Source organism: Artemia franciscana, chromosome 12 (genome assembly GCF_032884065.1).
Source record: "Artemia franciscana chromosome 12, ASM3288406v1, whole genome shotgun sequence".
Classification (NCBI taxonomy): Eukaryota; Metazoa; Arthropoda; class Branchiopoda; order Anostraca; family Artemiidae; genus Artemia; species Artemia franciscana.
In genome coordinates this window covers 8695280-8714889 of record NC_088874.1, presented here as the reverse complement: position 1 = coordinate 8714889, position 19610 = coordinate 8695280, and the positions used below count along the sequence as shown (strand labels likewise).

The 19610-nt window shown below is 34.9% G+C and overlaps 1 protein-coding gene across 1 annotated transcript in view; it reads left to right on the top strand.

Moving 5' to 3' along the window:
- The window catches only part of LOC136033637 (CD109 antigen-like), a 205519-nt gene that overhangs the window by 112257 nt on the left and 73652 nt on the right, over positions 1 to 19610 (top strand). Inside the window, exon 6 of the mRNA XM_065714447.1 lies at positions 18767 to 19146. Coding sequence (XP_065570519.1) covers positions 18767 to 19146 — 380 coding nt within the window. The remainder of the gene's footprint in view (positions 1 to 18766; positions 19147 to 19610) is intronic.

Genomic DNA, 19610 nt, shown 5'->3' with positions numbered 1-19610 from the left:
CTTTACGCTAAAGTTATTTACTGTTTAATAAAGTAGAATTGAGAGAAAGAGTAAAACTTTCTCAGTTTTACTCTTTTTACTAAGCAATATTTTACTCAGTTTTACTAAGCAACTTCTGTTCGTTTTAAGTTTTAATGGCGCTCCTTACTTTCAGTTAAAAAAAAAAAACTTTTTTTATTATTTAATACCATGTTGAACTGTTATTTATACCATCTGCACAAATGTGGATTCTTTTTTTTACCAGAAGATAGATCACGAATGCATGTTTATTTGTAGAAGGGGGGAGGGGTATTTCCGGCATGATTTGAAAAAGGATCAGAAATTAAATAACAAACATATTTTTTTTCAAATGAGACTAGGCTAACGAGAATTTGCCAGTACTCGTAAACTGTTTCAAATAGTTCGTGGTAACGAACTGTAGTAAGGAGCGACCTGGCTCAATAGTAACCAAATCTCTAAAAACGGAATTTTTATAACAATAGTTGCATCAAAAGAATCGCATTTTAATGCTGATTTTAAATATATATAAGTTTCATTAAGTTTAGACTTACCCATCAACAGTTACGAGCCTGAGAAGATTTGCGCTATTTTAGAAAATAGGGGGAAATACCCCCTAAAATTTATAGAATCTTAACGAAAATTACACCGTCAGATTCAGCGTATCAGAGAACCCTACTGTACAAGTTCCTAGCTCCTATCTATAAAAATGTGGAATTTTGTATTTTTTGCCAGAAGACAAATCACGGATGTGCATTGTTCGTTGTTTTGTTCATTTGTTTTTCACGTGTTCATTTGTTGTTTTTTTTCAGGGGTAATTCTATCGACCCAGTGGTCCTAGAATTTTGTGAGAGGGCTTATTCGAACTGAAATGAAAAGTTCTAGTGCCCTTTTTAAGTAGCCACAAAAATGGAGGGTACCTAGGCCCCCTCCCACGCTCATTTTTTCCCAAAGTCGTCGGGTCAAAATTCTGAGATAGCCATTTTATTCAGCATAGTCGAAAAACCTTATAACTATGTCTTTGGGGACGACTTACTCCCCTACAGTCCCCGTGGGAGGGGCTACAAGTTTCAAACTTTGACCAGTGTTTGCATATAGTAATTATTATTGGGAGGTGTACAGACGTTTTCATGGGGACTTTTTTGGTTGGGAGGTGGGGTTGAGAAGAGGGGGTTATGTGGGGGAAGCTTTCCATGGAGGAATTTGTCATGGGGGAAGAAGATTTCCATGAAGGGGGCGCAGAATTTTCTAGCATTATTTAAAAAACAATGAAAAAATAAATATGAAAAAGTTTTTTCAACTGAAAGTAAGGAGCAGCATTAAAACTTAAAATGAACAGAAAATATTACGCATATAAGGGGTTCACCTCCTCCCAATACCTCAATCTTTACGCTAAAGTATTTTTAGTAATTTCTACTATTTATTCTACGGCCATTGTGATTCAGGGGACAAAATTTAAGCTTTAGTGTAAAGAGCGAGGTATTGACGACTGGGCGAACCCTCTCATATACGTAATAAAAATATACGAATATAGAAATTTGTTACGTAAGCTAATTCGTAAGTTACGTATATCTTTTACTAATGAAAACGTTCGTAGAAAATTAAAAGTTCTAGTCCACTTTTAATGTACCCAAAAAATTAGAGGGCAACTGGGTCTCTTCCCCCCTCCTTTTTTTCTCAAAATCATTCGATCTAAACTATAGGAAAGCCATTTAGCCAAATAAATAAACATGCACATTTTGCTTTAATTATTCATCTAACATTTAATTATTCATCAAACATGGATTAACTAAAAAACGTTCATAAATTAAATATTAATAAAACCAGTTTTTATTTTACTGAAAGTAAGGAGCGACATTGAAAGTCAAAACGAGCAAAAATTACCCCATATATGAAAGGCGCTGTTCCCTCTTCAATGCACTGCTCTTTACGCTAAAGTTTTTACTGTTTTAAAAAGTAGATTTGAGAGAAAGAGTCAAACTTTAGCTTAAAAAGCGGGGCGTTGAGGAGGGAACAGACCCTTTCATATACGGGTAATTTCTGCTCGTTTTAAGTTTTAATGTCGCTCCTTACTTTCAGGTAAAAAAAACTTTTTTTTTTTATTTAATCGCGGATATTGGCGAATAACTCACTATATAGTTTTTAGGTATTTTAATTCTTTTAATTTTTGGTCTTTCATTGAATTTATTTAATTTTTTGGCGTCTTTTCCTTAGTTTTTAATTGGGTTTGTTATACTTTCCGCGTTTGTTTTTTGGTTTTTGCTTTTTCTTTCATATTATTTTGCACATATTATTATCATATTATTTTGTCTGCACTGAAGAAGAGAGGCGGCTGTTCTCTCGAAATATTCGTTTTCTGTGTTTTCTTCAGTATTTTCATTTGACCTTTAAAAACCCCATTTTTATCGTTTTCTTTCTTTATGTCAAATATGAAGTATTGGTAATAACGTTACGAAGGCAAGGGTAACTTTTCTATATCATAGCACTAAAGTTAACAGCATTTCTTAATAAATTGTAGGACTTGAGAAATTAACTGGAATAACACTTTCTGAATAAAACAGGGTATGTATGAATTATATTTCCTGAGTGTTTTCTAATATAAGAGGGTTTTATCAATAAATTTGTGTTGAATTAGTTGAATGTGTTGAAGTAGTTAACCAAGTAAAAAGGAATAGAAATTAACTATGCAAAGAAAGTATTAGTAATTAAATGGCAATCTCAAGCCACGCCAGCTCAGCCGATTCTTTATCAGAAATTCCGTTGCCGTTTCGCATTATTATAAATAAAAGTAACATGGGGTGATTTTTTACGCCTGGCCCCCCTTGAATGTTTTGCCTCTAATTCTCTTTGTCGCCCTGATACATTACTTAGTCAATGGTGTCAAGTTGGTGGTGAAGAAGGAGGGCCATACCACCCTCCAAGATTTGTTTGCCTCCCTCTGCATATATTTCGAAAAAATACCTTTTTTGGTATATTTTAAAAAAATGTTTTTCCTTTTTTTCACTGAAAAACTTCAAAAAAACAAAAACAAAAAACAATCTGGTTTCCCTTCCCTTCATTTCGAACATTTTTGTGCCCTAACCTACATTTTCAGGAATTGTTGCCTCTCCTAAGGGGCCCAACCTAGGCACCAAAGAACTGACTGAGTTTTACAGATAAGTTTGCTTCTTTCAGGTGTCTGATATCTGACCTTCTAACTCTTTTGAGTCTCGAGGTTACTATCAATCGTTATTTGTATAGGTTACAACGTTTTGATTCTTTATACATTTATTAAACACACTTTAACAAAAATAAAATAACATCGAATTTAATTGGAACTAATACATCCAACAGAATTTCGTCCTGGAGACGTACTCCTGTCATCAATGCCATCACGTGTTTCATCTGAAGTGTTGGCTCCGGCATCTTTTATACCACAAGAAGGAGGATCTTTTTCTGAGCTAGGCTCTGAACTAATGCATCCAATACTATTTCGTCCTGGTAACGTACTCCTGTCATCAATGACTTCGTCTTGGTTTTCTACAACGGATTTTTCCATTAAACTGTCTTCTTCTGTGACAGGATCTATTTTTACTTGGTTCTCTGTATCTGAAGTGTTGGCTCCGGCATCTTTTATACCACTAGAAGGAGGATCTTTTTCTGAGCTAGGCTTTGAACTAATACATCCAGCAGAACTTCGTCCTGGAGACGTACTCCTGTCATCAATGACTTCATCTTGGTTTTCGACAACTGATTTTTCCATTAAACTGTCTTCTTCTGTGACAGCATCTATTTTTACATGGTTCTCTGTATCTGAAGTGTTGGCTCCGGCATCTTTTATACCACTAGAAGGAGGATCTTTTTCTGAGCTAGGCTTTGAACTAATACATCCAACAGAATTTTGTCCTGAAGACGTACTCCTGTCATCAATGCCATCACGTGTTTCATGGAAGTTTTGAAAATATTCTTTCTTAAAACCTTTGGTTCCATCCGGCCCTCTTGGCTGCCTAATTACAATAACTCTGGGACCAGTGTATGGCTCTTCTTTTATATAATTCGCACCTCTTCTGCATGGTGGCACATACACATTGGTAACTGCGACTTTGTCTTGGTTGTCAACAACTGGTTTTTCCGTTAAACTGTCTTCTTCTGCGACAGCATCTATTTTTACATGGCTCTCTGCATCTGAAGTATTGGCTCCGGTACCTTTTATACCACTAGAAGGAGGATCTTTTTCTGAGCTAGGCTTTGAACTAATACATCCAACAGAATTTTGTCCTGAAGACGTACTCCTGTCATCAATGCCATCACGTGTTTCATGGAAGTTTTGAAAATATTCTTTCTTAAAACCTTTGGTTCCATCCGGCCCTCTTGGCTGCCTAATTACAATAACTCTGGGACCAGTGTATGGCTCTTCTTTTATATAATTCGCACCTCTTCTGCATGGTGGCACATACACATTGGTAACTGCGACTTTGTCTTGGTTGTCAACAACTGGTTTTTCCGTTAAACTGTCTTCTTCTGCGACAGCATCTATTTTTACATGGCTCTCTGCATCTGAAGTATTGGCTCCGGTACCTTTTATACCACTAGAAGGAGGATCTTTTTCTGAGCTAGGCTTTGAACCACGCCTCCACCAACTATCTGATGATGAGCCTTGGATAGAATTTTGCCGTGTTTTTGCTGAAACATTTCTTCTGCGTCTTTTCGAATTTGAGGTGCTGCCACTCTTTTCCTGTTCACCACTAGAAGAAGGCTCTTTCCTTGAGCTCAGCTTTGCACCACGCTGTAACCAATTATCTGATGGTGCTTTTTGATCCTGGCTTGCTTTGTTCTCTTCTATTGGCTCAGTTTTATTCTGGCTTAAATGTAGACCTTCTTTTTCTTTTTGAGTCTCATCTTTGTTAGAATTTTCGTTCAAATTGTGGTCTCTGGTACAGTTCAATTTCTTTTTATTCAAATTCGAGTTTCCATGGTTTATTTTCTTGGCTTCATCAGAATTCTCTGTTTCTGGGGCTTCAATTTGTTTTTCCTTGCTCATATTGTTCTTGAGACGTTCTATGTCTGAAATCAACTTGTTAACTTCTACTGCTTGCGAATCACGAAGCGTGGATAATGTCCTGAGAATATTACCAATCCTAATGTTAAAATTTAGGTCACTTCCAGCAGTCAGTTTCGGGATATTGTCTACCTTTTCAGAACCAATCAGCGTTTGCTCGGATTGAAAAAGGTTTTTTGTTGATATACATTCTACTTGTTGCACCTTATTCATTTCTTTTTCCAAGTTGGCTACGGTTGAACTCAGTTTGGCCACTTGAAAATAAAAACTGGATAAGATTCCATCTAAATCACGTTTTCCAGTTTGGCTTTGGTATTTTTTCAATTTTTCCACAAGTGAGCTCGTCTGTCGTATAGAATCCACTATTTCTTTCCGTAGTTTAAATTTCTTCTTTGCTTCTGGGGATCTATAAAACATGGATAACATTTTGGCAATCGTGGCAATCTCTTTGTCAAGTTTTTCGAACGGATGAATCTGTCTGCTACCAGCCATCTTTTTGATTTTTGGAAAAATGATGACTTTTTTGTCCATATCACCAGAATTATTATCTTTCAAGTTCAATTTTGCAGCTTCAGGTCCCAGTTTAGAAACTTTTGTAGATTTAAATATATTCACCCTCTTCGCTACTACTCTCTTCTCTCCTGCAGGACACCATACATCGTTTCCCTTCTCTAAATTTTCAGCTTTGCTAAGAACTTGAGTTGACATGATAGATTGTTTGCTATGCATTAACTTGATACTGATTAACTAATAAGAAAATCAATCGAAACAGTTGTTTATATACAAGAGATGACGTCACTTATAACGTGTGGTATGTAGCTATGATGATGTCATTCAATATCAAATTTCATTTTATCTCAATTTAGGTGACGTCACGTAAAAGGTGATCTCAATTTAGGTGATGTCTCTCATTTGAGGTGACGTCATGTAAAACGAATTGCAAAAGGGGCTGTGCCCTTTTTTAATATCTCAAGTATACCCTTGAAATATTTTGAGCTAACACGTGTCAAAGCAATATCGTAAAGAATAATAAGGTCAAAAAACCTCAGTATTTCATATTACATCATCTCAAGACAATATAAGGTCTCAGTATCTCAAGCTGCAACTGTGAAGTCCCAGGTGGCTCCGACAAGTTTTCAGCAGTGTAACAACACTGGCATAACAATCTCGTGTACTTGAAGGATTGCTCGACAAGTATGCTACGGCAAGTATCTATTGAAAGCATTATACTTGAGGCCAAAGAATTTGCTCAAAGGATGTGGAAATGTTTCAAGGATTATGATTATCCCTGATAATGAAGGACCAATCTTTCATTTCTAAAGAAAATAGAAAAAATTTATTAGTGAAGCTTAATAAACAAAACAGAGAGACATAAAATTTCAATTCATGTGTACATTTCAAGCCTAAAAAATAGAAAGTAGAAATTAGAAAGGATTTTGGAGGCTTGGATGGGACTCTGAATATCAAAATGGGTTTTTGTCATAAAATCTCTCGTGAGATCAAACATCAATCTGCATCAAAACATCGCTAGGTGAATATAGTTTAGTGTAGTTTACCCCATTTTTACACCTCTCTTTTGCCCGCACCTTTTTGGTGGAGGTATATTCATCGGGCGTGATTTGACGGTTGTAAAAAATTGTTAAGAAAAGTACTTTCCTACCTTAAGCTTGCAACTACGGGATGGCGAACTTTTTAAATTAACTAATAAACTAACAAATAGGGCAAAGCGGAGTTTTCTTAAAACTGAAAGTCAGGAGCCATATTAAAACTTAAAATGAAAACAAAACTATTTTCTATATTAGGGGGGCTGCGCCTTCGTCAACCCTCTCTTTTATATGCTAAGATCTTGAAGTTCTTTAGGATTACTTCTCATTCAAATTCAACCTTTTGTTTGAACAATCTTCCTTAAATATTTCTGACAAAAAGGCAAAGAGCGGACTGAGGAAGGGGCAGCCCCCTCATATGCAGCTTTTTTCAGCTTTCAGCTAAAAAAAAACTCAGCTGAAAACTAAAACACAGAAAATTATCTCCTTCCGACTCGCTCGGAAACCCGCAGTCGGAAAAATTTCCGACTCGCTCGGAAACCCGCACCCCCCTCCAAAAATATATATGCATATTACGCTGTTACAAATGCTATGTGTGAACAATGGGCGAGTTGCAGAACTTACAGACCGTTTTTGATGGGCTATGGGAGGGGGAGCTCCTGTCATCCCTAAAGACATAACTATTAGGCTTTTCAACTATTCTGAATCAAATCAATATCTAAAAATATTTAATTAATGTCTTTGGGGAAAAAAGGAGAGTTGGAGGGGGCTGGTTCCCCTCCAATCTTTTTGGTCTTTTAAATAGGACATTAGAACTTTAAATTTGTATTTGAATATGGTTTCTCTCGATCATCTAGGACCATTAGTTCAATATGATCACTCCTGGAAAGAAAAGACAAAAGACTGAAAGTAAGGAGCAGAATTAAAACCACTTAAAATGAACAGAAATTATTATGCATATGATAGGCTCACCTCCTCCTAATACCTCGCTCTTTACGCTAAAGTATTTTTAGTAATTTTTACGGCTATTTTAGTAATATTTATTTTACGGCTTTTGTGATTCAGGGGTCATTCTTAAGAAATTGGGACAAAATTTAAGCTTTAGTGTAAAGAGCGAGGTACTGACGAGGGGGTGAACCCCCTCATATAAGTAGTAAAAACATGAGAATACAGAAGTTTGTTACGTAAGCTAATTTATAAGTTACGTATATCTTTTACTAAGAAAAACATTCGTAAAAAATTAAAAGTTCTAGTTGCTTAGTTGCTTAGGTCTCTAAAGTTTTTTACTGTTTTAAAAAGTAGAGTTAAGAGAAAAAGTCAAATTTTAACGTAAAGAGCGGGGCGTTGATGAGGAAGCAGCCCCTTTCACATAATAAGTAATTTCTGTTCGTCTTAAGTTTTAATGTCGCTCCTTACTTTCTGTTAAAAAAAACTTGTTTTTTATTTAATTTCGTTAATACACTGTAGATGACTGTATACATTATCAAAATCTTCTTTACACACAAGTTCCATTTTCCTTTCATTAAACAAATTAACTTATTAGTTCAAATATAGCTATTACTTTAATTGCGCAAAAAAAAATGATGAACAAAGACAACAATTACTTAGAGTTGTTTTGCAACCTTCCACCCTCCCACTCCCCCTTTACTATCGGGTACATATAGAAGCTGTTCTCACCCACTCTGTAAGGCTCTAAGCCTTACAGCCTGATCCATAGTCTAATTAACCATAGTTGCCAAATGGGTGCTTCCATTGCTTTTTTTTACACTTGTTTCTTTTGGGTAACGTCGGTAGACTTTAGGATCTAATTAAAGAAAAAGCAAATTTTTTCTACTGAAAGTAAGTAGCAAGATTAAAACTAAAATCGAACAGAAATTATTCCGTATTTAAGGGAAGCTACCTTCTCCTCAATACTTCGCTTTTCTAGCTATAGTTTTTTGATAATTTAAAAAAGCTTCTTATTGTTTCATTAAACGAACATATAGTGTTGGGTGATAAATAGATTGAACGATATATCGATATTTTCACATTCTATAACCGATATATCGATTTCGATATTACTGATCAGTTTTTCGTTCAGTTTTTATTTAATTAAATACAAGAATAAGTTTATTCAACTGAAAGTAATGAAAGTAATTTAATCTTCCGATTAAAACTAAGAGAAAGCCATTTAGCAAAAAAAAATTAATGCGCAAATTTCGTTTTAATTATTCATTTGCGGAGAGCCAAAATCAAAACATGCATTAACTCAAAAACGTTCAGAAATTAAATAAAAAAAAACTAGTTTTTTTAACTGAAAGTAAGGAGCGACATTAAAGCTTAAAACAAACAGAAGTTATTACGTATATGAAGGGGCTTCCCCCTCCTCAACACCTCGCTCTTTATGCTAAAGGTTTTTAGTAGGCCTACTTTTAAAAAAGCGTATTGTTCTAATTAAACTACCGTTGTGTTTCAGAAGTCATCTTTAAAGAAATGATTCACAATTCAATCTTTGGCGTAAAGAGTGAGGTTTTAAGGAGCGGGCAGTCCCCTTCATATACATAATACTTTCTGTTCGTTTTAAGATGTAATGTTGCTCCTTACTTTTAGTTGAAAAAACTTGATTTCTTATTTAATTTCTGATCGATTTTTAAATAATGCCTTGCAATCTGGCCCCACCTCCATGGCAAAATCCCCCTCTTCGCGGAAATATCCTTTAGATAATTCCATCTCGGTGAAAATTTACACCGGACAATTACCCTTAACAACCCCACGTGTAAAATTAAGATGGAAAAGAGAAATCAAGACATGTAAAAATAATTGTTTATAGGAATTCTGCAAATTCTCGTCATGTATTATTAGTCCTGACAAGTTCACCCCCTGAAAACCCTCTCCATGAAAAAATCCCCCGTGGAGAAATCCCCAGTAGAAAATTCGTTCCTACCCCCCTACCCGAAAATGCATGCATACTTCCCAATAACAAATACTATGCGTGGTCTAAACAATGAGCAAATTTATAACTTAAAGACCTTGCCCCTGGCGCTTTGGGAGGGGGTCATGTTACATCAAAAGACATAGCTATTGGGCGTCATAACTTTTGATGGGTAAGACTAAACGTGATGAAAGTTATATATTTAAAATCAGCATAAAAATCCGATTATTTTGATCTATCTATTGGTATCAAAATCCTGTTTTTCAAAGTTTTGGTTACTATTGAGCCGCGTTACTCCTTTCTTACGGTTTGTCACCACGAACTGTTTGATGCTACGTGTAAACAACATGGAAAAGTTTCACAACTTATAGCCCTTTTTGTTATATGAAGGGTGTTGCCGCCCCCTCTCCTAATCACACCACTCTTCACGCTAAATTCCTATTTAGTACTTAAAAAAATCTTTTTAATGTTCTAATTAAGTAACCCTTGTGTTTTGGGATCCTTTATTAATGAATGTGGATAAAAAAAAACATTAGCGTAAAGAGCGTGATGTTGAGGAGGGGATAATTCCCTTCATTTATATAATAATTTGTGTTCGTTTTAAATTTTTATGTTCCTCTTTACTTTCAGTCTTAAAAATTAAAAAAAAAATAATTTTATTTCTGATGTTTAATCTAATGCCGGGATATCTGGCTCCACCTCCTCGGAAAAGTCCCCCCTCCCAACGGCCTTTTTTTCCTCCTGGACCCATCAATGGTCGTTTCACAAACGAAACCACAATTTTCTCAGATTTTTCTTATGGTTGTTATTACATATATGAGGGAGTTGTCCCATCCTTAGTACCTCGATATTTTCGCAAAAGTGTTTGTGAATTTTTCAAAAGCTTACCATTCTAACTAAGCGGTCCTTATGTGTCACGAGTTATTTTTAGATAATTGGAACAAAAAGTCAAGCATTAGCGTAAAGAGTGAGGTACTGAGAAGTGGGCAATCCCCTCATACACGTACCTAATAATGACTGTTCGTTTTAAGTTTTAACGTTGTTCCTTACTTTCAGTTGTTAAAAACTTGTTTTTATTTATTTAATAACAACCTCAAGCCGAAGACATATAATATCTTATTATTGCATAAAGGCATACAGTTTATTGTCGCATAAAAATCATAGTCATGAAGCTGATTAAGGGGAAATTAAATGCTAAAAGTGGCCGAAAATCTAACACAAACAAATTATCGTTTATATCGGCCATATTTTAGCAAAATTCTAATTTTAACGTAAAGAGCGAGGTATTGACGGGGGGGTGAACTCTTTCATATACGTAATGTAAGGGAGTTTGCCCCCTCGTCACTACCTCGCTCTTTACGCTAAAGTTTGAATTTTGTTCTAATTGTTTAAGAATGCCCCCTGAATCATAAAAGCCGTTTAATTAGAATAAATAGCTCCTTTGAAATTACTAAAAATACTTTAGCGTAAAGAGTGAGGTAGGGGGCGAACCCACTCATATACGTAATAATTTGTGTTCTTTTTAAGTTTTAGTGCTGCTCCTTACGTCAGTTGAAAAACCCTATTTTTAATTTAATTTCTGATTGTTTTTTAAATAATGCTGGGAAATCCACCGGTCCCTTCATTGAAATTCCCTCCCCCCTGAAAAATTCCTCCATGGAATGATCCTTTCACATAACCCTCTCCCCCCGACCCCTCACCAAAAAAAAATCCCCTTGAAAACGTCTGTATACTTCCCAGTAACCAATAATATTCCATAAACAATAGGCAAAGTTCATAACTTGCAGGCTTTTAATTTTCGTTTAAATGAGTCCTTTCACGATATTCTAGGACCACTGGGTCGACACGATCACCCCCTGGAAAAAAAAAACACGCATCCCTGATCTTTCGTCTGGCCGAAAAATACAAAATTCCGCATTTTTGCAGTTAGGAACTTGAAATTTAGTTTATATACGAATCTGCAATTTTTATGTCAATTGAAATGATACGGTCCCATGAAGATTGAGTTTAATAAGTGAATATGCTTGGCGCTTTACTCAGTCCTAGTTAAAGTGATGGTGCTATTGTGGGGGGGGGTATTTGTCCCTTAAATTTTTGTACCTCCCTCCTATATTCTGAAAAATAGCTTTTTGTAGTATTTTCATTGAAAAATACTTTTTTTTATGTTTTCATTGAAGAAAATGAAAATCTTTCTAGATTTTGGAAAATGCATTTCCCCCCATCTAACAACTTCGTGAATTTATGCCACTGAGTTAGAGCTGATAGGGAATGTGTACCTTAAAACTACCAGGTGTGAAACCCTAAACATAATTTAGCGCTTTGAATATGTATTAGTTTTTTAGGAGGAATTGCAAATGTCCTGTTCAGTTTCTTCTTCTTCTTTGTCTTTTTTAAAAATAAAATTTGTCATCAAGCACTATCTCTTAAAAGCAAAGAATGAGAGGGAAAAAGAAGAAAAACAACAATTTTCCTGGCAATTAATGTTCACGTAGGTTACAATCTAGCGCACGCCTGCACTCCTTTCCCAGAAATTTGATCGAAGGTCCCTTGTTGCTGGAAAATGGAAAAAAATAATGGTTGATTATTGCCCCCCCCCTTCTAAGAGTAGAATCTGTGTGTACCTATAATTGAGGGGTTGTTAAGTTAAAAGGTGAAATTGGAAGTGCTTTGCTTCTTCCTCATCATTCCCGAAGATGCGTAATTTAACTTTTCCCTTTTTTTATGATTTCTTTTTATCCAGGGATATAAAGAGAATTCCGTATCAATTACTCAAAGGGGGGATTGTTTACAAAAAAAGGCGTTTTCCGAACCGAGTTGACATGACGACATCCTATCGCTTTCAGGTTTGTTGTAAACAAATTAGGGAACTTATAGGTGGGAACGTGTCTCTATACAGTAGTTTCAATTTTTCGAGACCAATTTCTTGACTTATGCCCCCTCCCCTTACATGTGTCCCACTAAGGGCAATTTTGTGATGATTTTCCAAGAGAGGAGAAAAAAAAGAAGAAAAATGGCACACACTTTTTGCGTATTGCAAAGTCTGAATATAGTTTGAATATTTGTTGCATAGTTTGAATATTTATCAATATGTTGATTGGACATTTGGGATCGATTGCATGGCTTTCTTTGCTCATGTTCTGGTTTAAGCACCCTTTTCTTAGGGATATAAACGTCTATCAAAGACTTCAAGGCTTAATTACATTTTCCGTTTTTTTTTTTTTTTTTTTTTTTTTTTTTTTTTTTTTTTTTTTTTTTTTTTTTTTTTTTTTTTTTTTTTGAGGATGTGTTATTTATTTTAAATTTGTCCTGTAGTGACGCAGTGGGTCTCATCTCAGCTGGGTAATGCGGGACCTAAGCTGTAATAACGGGCCAACTTAAGGACCTTAGTAGTCAAGAAGCGTCGTTAGTCCAATATGTGCATACACGTTTATTCCTAATTTTCATTATCTATTATAAGTAGTTTCGTCAACGGGGGACAGAAAGGCCTGTTCACCCTAGAATTCCTTCCCCCCTAGATTTTGAAAGTGTCTTTTTTTTGGGGGGAGGGGGGTATTTTCGCTAAAAAATGTATTTATTTGGTATTTTCGTTAAAAAAATTAAGAAGAACTACAGACTTCCCCCTTGGGTATCTAAGTATATATTTTGCCCCTCCCCTTAAATTTTTGTGAATTGGTGCCATTGATGCTAAAAAAAATTACTGGGTTTATATTTGATTAAAGTACATTCTTTTTTTTTCGAAAACCAGTCTAAAAGAGCCCCCAAACTCTTAGTTATAGTTGAAATTCGTACTGTGTTAAGATCTGCAATAATAATGAGTATTTATTTTCCATCGTGGTGCCTCCTTCCCAAAAAGTTTCATTTATAATTAAATGTTCCTTTCTCAGTGAAAAAAAAAAAAAAAACACAGAGAGTATAATGCATAGTCCACAGTAACACTTTTGGAATAATTTTTGGTCCTTTTCCTCCAAAGACTGTAAAAAACAAATAAAAACTGAAAACTAGGCCCATCGTAACAGGCATTTAAAACAAAGCAGCATAACCCGGAATCTAGAGCCGATGTTATATAACAGATGATGATGTAATATAATGTAACTATGTTATATAATAAGTATGTTTTTTAACTTAAGTTTTTTAAATTAATAGTCTTTTTTTTCAATTTTTGTCATTGAGACCCACCTTTTAAGTTACTGTGCCCGGACAATAACTCTAAAGAACGATATTGAGTTCGGAAGGGCTCCGAATAAGTAAGCAACAAGGGGCATAAACTCTGTTCAGACTCTCGTTTCCTAATGTTCTTTAAGATATTAGTTGAAGTCAAATCCCCACCATCAAATCATTTAATATATTTAGATCCAATCCTTATATTTATTTACTTCCCAGACCAAATTAATTTTTGGAAAATTACTCTTTCTGTTGCCAGTGGCACAGGTTTAAAGTTTTTTTTTTTAAAGATATGTTAAATTGTTTAAGTACAAGCTCTCTCATGGCCATTTTTCCTTTGTGTATTTTTCAGAAATTTTCTGCTAATTTTTCTGTTAACCCGAATAATATTTGTTCAAATAAAACTTATAGTTTTTGAAGTCCGACATAGAAGGTACTGGGATCACATGACACGAATGAGCTATAGACAGCTTCCCTTTGACGTTTGACACTGGACTCCTCCGGATGAGTGGTTGACAACGAATCACTATTGGTCGTTCCCTTGAAGATGAGGCAAAAAACATCGGGAAGAGTGGTTGACAACATATCATTATTATTCGTTTTCTTGAAAATGAGGCAACAGACCTCTGGAAGGGTGGTCTACAACCGATCATTATTGGTCTTGAAGATGAGGCAAAGGACCTCCGGAAGAGTGGTTAACAACGGATCGTTATTGGTCGTTCCCTTGAAAATGAGGCAACAAACCTCCAGAAGAGTGGTTGACAACGGATCATTAATGGTCGTTCCCTTGAAAGTGAGACAACAAACCTCCGGAAGAATGGTTGACAACATATTATTATTGGCCGTTCCCTTGAAAATGAGACAACAGACCTCCGGAAGAATGGTTGACAACATATCATTATTGTCGTTCCCTTGAAGATGAGACAACAGACCTCTGGAAGAGTGGTTGACAACGGTTCATTATTGGTCGTTTCCTTGAAGATGAGGCAATAGACCTCCGCAAGAGTGTTGACAACGGATCAATATTGGCCGTTCCCTTGAAGATGAGACAATAGACCTCCGGAAGAGTGGTTGACAATGGATCGTTATTTGTCGTTCCCTTGAAGATGAGGCTACAGACTTCCAGAAGAGTGAACGACAACAGATCATTATTGGTCGTTCCCTTGAAGATGAGGTGATAGTTCTACGAACATCCCTGAACAAGCTATGGTCTCTGGCTCAGGATCGTCCGACAGGGATGTCAAACGCTATGTCCCATACGCCAATAGGTGTCGAAGGATTAAGTCTAAGTTTTTGAGGAATTTACTTTCCCAACGAAAAAATCTATTAGCAAAGTATGATGATTTGCTACGTGTTTTGGTTCCATTTCTTATAAGCTTAGCTTAGTGGATGAATTGGTCTGGCATTTCGATGAGTTTTCCATACACTTTTTTAGACTCTGGAAATCTGAAAGGGAAAGTTTTCTTTTTGTTTTTGTTTGAGACAAAACTTTCCATAAGTGATACTAAAATATTTGTTTTTTGTTAAAAAATTTTCTCAGAAAAAGCTTAAATTTGATACACTTATTTTTCACTTGTTTTTATGCCTCCTTTATTTCTATATTCTGTATTGTAATATATTTATAGCTTTTATATATATATATATATATATATATATATATATATATATATATATATATATATATATATATATATGTATATGTGTGTATAATTTTTTATTTGAGCCGCCTTTTTATTGGTTGCCTCAATGAAAACTTGGATGATGTTATTCACTTTAGATTTAATTTATACTTTCGGTGCTATTCTTACTTCCCGTGTAAGGTTTCTAATTCCAATTTTAATATTTTAATCTCTATTCTTAAGACAAAATCAAGTTTAAGTATGTAATACTTCCTTTGAAGGTTTCCTGTTTACTATAGTATCATAAAAAGACATTCGAAACATTGTATCTTGATCACCATGATAATTCATGGTTTATGACTAAAAGTAAGTAGTGACTCTCGTCAATTATAAACTAAAATGAAGAAATTGAATAAGGAAGTAACTGGTGCATAAAATTTTCATGCTAGTTTCAAATACGTAGAATTTATTAGTTAAAGAGTAAAACTTTAATTGAAACAACAAACTAAAAAAAATTAAAATAAGAAAGTAATTTTTTAAGTTTAATAAAAGAACAGGGTTAATTTAATAAATTAACGAAAATTTGTGTCATATTAGAAATTGTGTAAAACCTCAAAAGTGATTTTATCTTGGTAGAAACCTTATCTTCCAATGTCAAAGAAATGTCACAATAAGGTCGAAATAATTGTGTGAATCTTTTTCTTGAGACCATACCAAAAAGGACCAGTTTCAATTCTAATGAAATTAAATATAAAAAAAACAAGTGTTTTAAATGAAAGTAAGGAGCGACATTAAAACTTAAAACGAACAGAAATTACTCCTTATATGAAAGGGGATTTTCCTTCTCAACGCCCCGCTCTTTACGCTAAAGTTTGACTCTTTCTCTTAACTCTACATTTTAAAACAGTAAAAAACTTTAGCGTAAAGAGCGGGGCGTTGAGAAGGAAAAGGCCCTTTCATATACGGAGTAATTTCTGTTCGTTTTAAGTTTTAATGTCGCTCCTTACTTTCATTTAAAAAACTTGTTTTTTTTAATTCAATTTCTCACCGTTTTTGAATGAATGCATGTTTTGATTTTGGCTCTCCACAGAGGAATAATTAAAACGAAATTTGTATATTTATTTTTTTTGGCTAAATGGCTTTCTCATAATTTTGATCGAATGATTTTGAGAAAAAAAAAGAGCGGGGGAGGAAGCCTAGTTGCCCTTCGATTTTCGGTTAATTAAAAAGGCAACTAGAACTTTTAATTTTTTACGAATCTTTTTATAAGTAAAAAGATATACGTAACTTATAAATTAGCTTCCGTAAAGAGCTTTTGTATTTTCATGTTTTTATTACATATATGAGGGGGTTCGCCCCCTCGTCAGTACCTCGCTCTTTACACTAAAGCTTAAATTTTGTCCCAATTCATTAAGAATGACCCCTCAATCACAAAAGCCGCAGAATAAATAGTTGAAATTACTAAAAATACTTTAGCGTAAAGAGCGAGGTATTAGGATAAGGTGAGCCCCTCATATGGGTAATAATTTCTGTTCGTTTTAAGTTTTAATGCTGCTGCTTACTTCCAGCTGAAAAAAAAACTTTTTCATATTTATTTTTTCATTGTTTTTTTTTTGTAAGTAATGCTAGTAAATCCTGCGCTCCCTTCATGGAAATTTTCTTCCCCCATGACAAATTCCTCGATGGAAAGCTCCCCCAACATATCCCCCTCTTCTCAACCCCTGCCTCCAACCAAAAAATCCTCCTGAAAACGCCTGTACACTTCCCAATAACCATTACTATATGTAAGCACTGGTCAAAGTTTTGAACTTGTAACCCCTCCCACGGGGACTGTGGGGGAGTAAGTCGTCCTCAAAGACATACTTATAAGGTTTTTTGACTACGCTGAATAAAATGGCTATCTCAGAATTTTGATCCGTTGACTTTGGGATAATAATTAGCGTGGGAGGGGGCCTAGGTGCTCTCCAATTTTTTTGGTCACTCAAAAAGGGCACTAGAACTTTTCATTTCCATTAGAATGAGCCCTCTTGCAACATTCTAGGACAACTGGGTCGATACGATCACCCCTGGGAAAAAAAACAAACAAATAAACACGCATCCGTGATCTGCCTTTCTGGCAAAAAATATAAAATTCCACATTTTTGTAGATAGGAGCTTGAAACTTCTACAGTAGGGTTCTCTGATACGCTGAATCTGATGGCGTGATTTTCGTTAAGATTCTATGACTTTTAGGGGGTGTTTCCCCCTATTTTCTAAAATAACGCAAATTTTCTCAGGCTTGTAACTTTTGATGGGTATGACTAAACTTAATGAAACTTATATATTTAAAATCAGCATTAAAATGCGATTCTTTTGATGTAGCTATTGGTACCAATTTTTTAGAGTTTTGGTTACTATTGAGCCGGGTCGCTCCTTACTACAGTTCGTTACCACGAACTGTTTGATAGACAAATCAGATAGCAAAAAAGAATTGTACTTTTCGGCCTACTAATAAACGCTCTTTCTAAATAAAAGAACCCATTACTGTTGCGATGCAATTTCGAACCCCATCCCCCCCATTGCACTTCCTGGCTGAAGGGCCAAGAAACGGGGATTAGCATTACCGTTCTCTCAGGGTTTTTTTTACCCCCCATTTTGATATTCTGACATCCATGCCAATTCCGGAACGGCATCTATTAGTGTCGCCTGATTTGCTTCAGTGTAAAAACAACAGCATAGCTTACTTCATCTGCTATTGTACAAGTTTGAAACAAGTATAATTGTTTGTTTTCTAACGAATTAAACTTTTTTATGTGAATTTTTTAAAATTTTCCTGTATGAAATAAGCTAATAAATAAACTGGATTTCATTTAAAAAATACTTTGTAAATAAATGTTATTTTTTGATAAGGTGGATCGCGAAAATTTTTTTAAACTTCCTTTTTTAGGAAATGCCATCCTAGCTATACAAAAAAGTTTACGGATATATTTTTTTCAAAATGACATTGTCTTGTATTAAAAACCAACTACTGATGGAAAGAAGTTAAAAAAAAAAATAAATAAAAATACTACAGACCGTCAAAATTAGCAAAATTTTCTAGGTAATCTAAAGGTTTATTCTGGAATTGGTGGGAGGGGGCTGGAAACAATGAGATAGGGGTGTATTTAGGGGTAGTGATAATACCCTTTTCTCGAGAGGTATGGCTGTGCAAAAAAAGGTTAAAAAACCACAGAAAATTTTATTCTTTGAAAATTAAACATCATTATGTGTTCGATCTACGGAATTATTTCAAATAATGGCTTTTTAGCAAGAAATTTTCGGTGTGCTTCTGTGACATCCTAACTCTGATGATATCAGTAGGCTGTTTGAATGATGAAATTTCAAAAATAAGCCCAAGGAATCGTATATAGCGTTCAAGCAGGTGACGTATTAATGTCATTCTTATTGAAGTCCACATAATGAGAAAAATATTAAAGTTAGAATAATTGTTATTTGTTTTGATTAATCTTTTTTTTAGGTAATTTGACACTGCAAGCAATATTGAAACCATTTCGCTTTCCTGCCCGTCGTTTTCCTGGTCGAGAATCCACTTTGGTTAAAAACTTGACGTTCATTAACGTAGAACGCGGATGGTTTAAGCAGATATCGCCACGAAACACCATTCTCGATTACTATAATGGTTACTACGAATTCAATATTAGAAGGACTGAGTTGCTTGATATGGTTCCGAGTTTGGATGGATTTGAGCTTAGAATTTTAGCTTCTGTAACAGATAGACTCTTTGATGAAAGGGTGGAAGGTTTTGCTGAGACGCGTTTTTATAACCGAAGTTCAAAGTTGACAGTTGTTGGAGGCAGTCCTCAAGTCTTCAAACCAGCTATGCCTTTCACATTTTATGTAAGTATTTTCGATATTTATGTGCATATTTACTATATTTTGTTAGGGAATAATCTCATTTATCAAAGTTAATATTATTAGAATTTGTTATAATAACTTTCTAATTTAGAATTTAGTCCAAAGATCGGTTCGTAGTTAGTATGAAATTGTTTGGAAGAAGAACCGACTGAAACGGGTCCAGTTCTAGGGAAGATCATTTTCCATGACTGCTATAAAAAAACTTTAATCCACCTAAGCTTTTTTTGGGAGGGGGAGAGGAGGGTAGAAAAGTTTGATTACTTAAAAGTTTAATTAAAAGTAAATGACCCAGAAACTATGTGAATTCCATAAGGTATTCTGTGTATTTCTTTTGAATTTGTATGTACTTATTTGCTATGTTTAGAATAAATGACTGTTGACATGACATGACTATTGACTATGACTATGTTTGACTATGTTTTACGGGAGCTGAATATTCTTCTCTT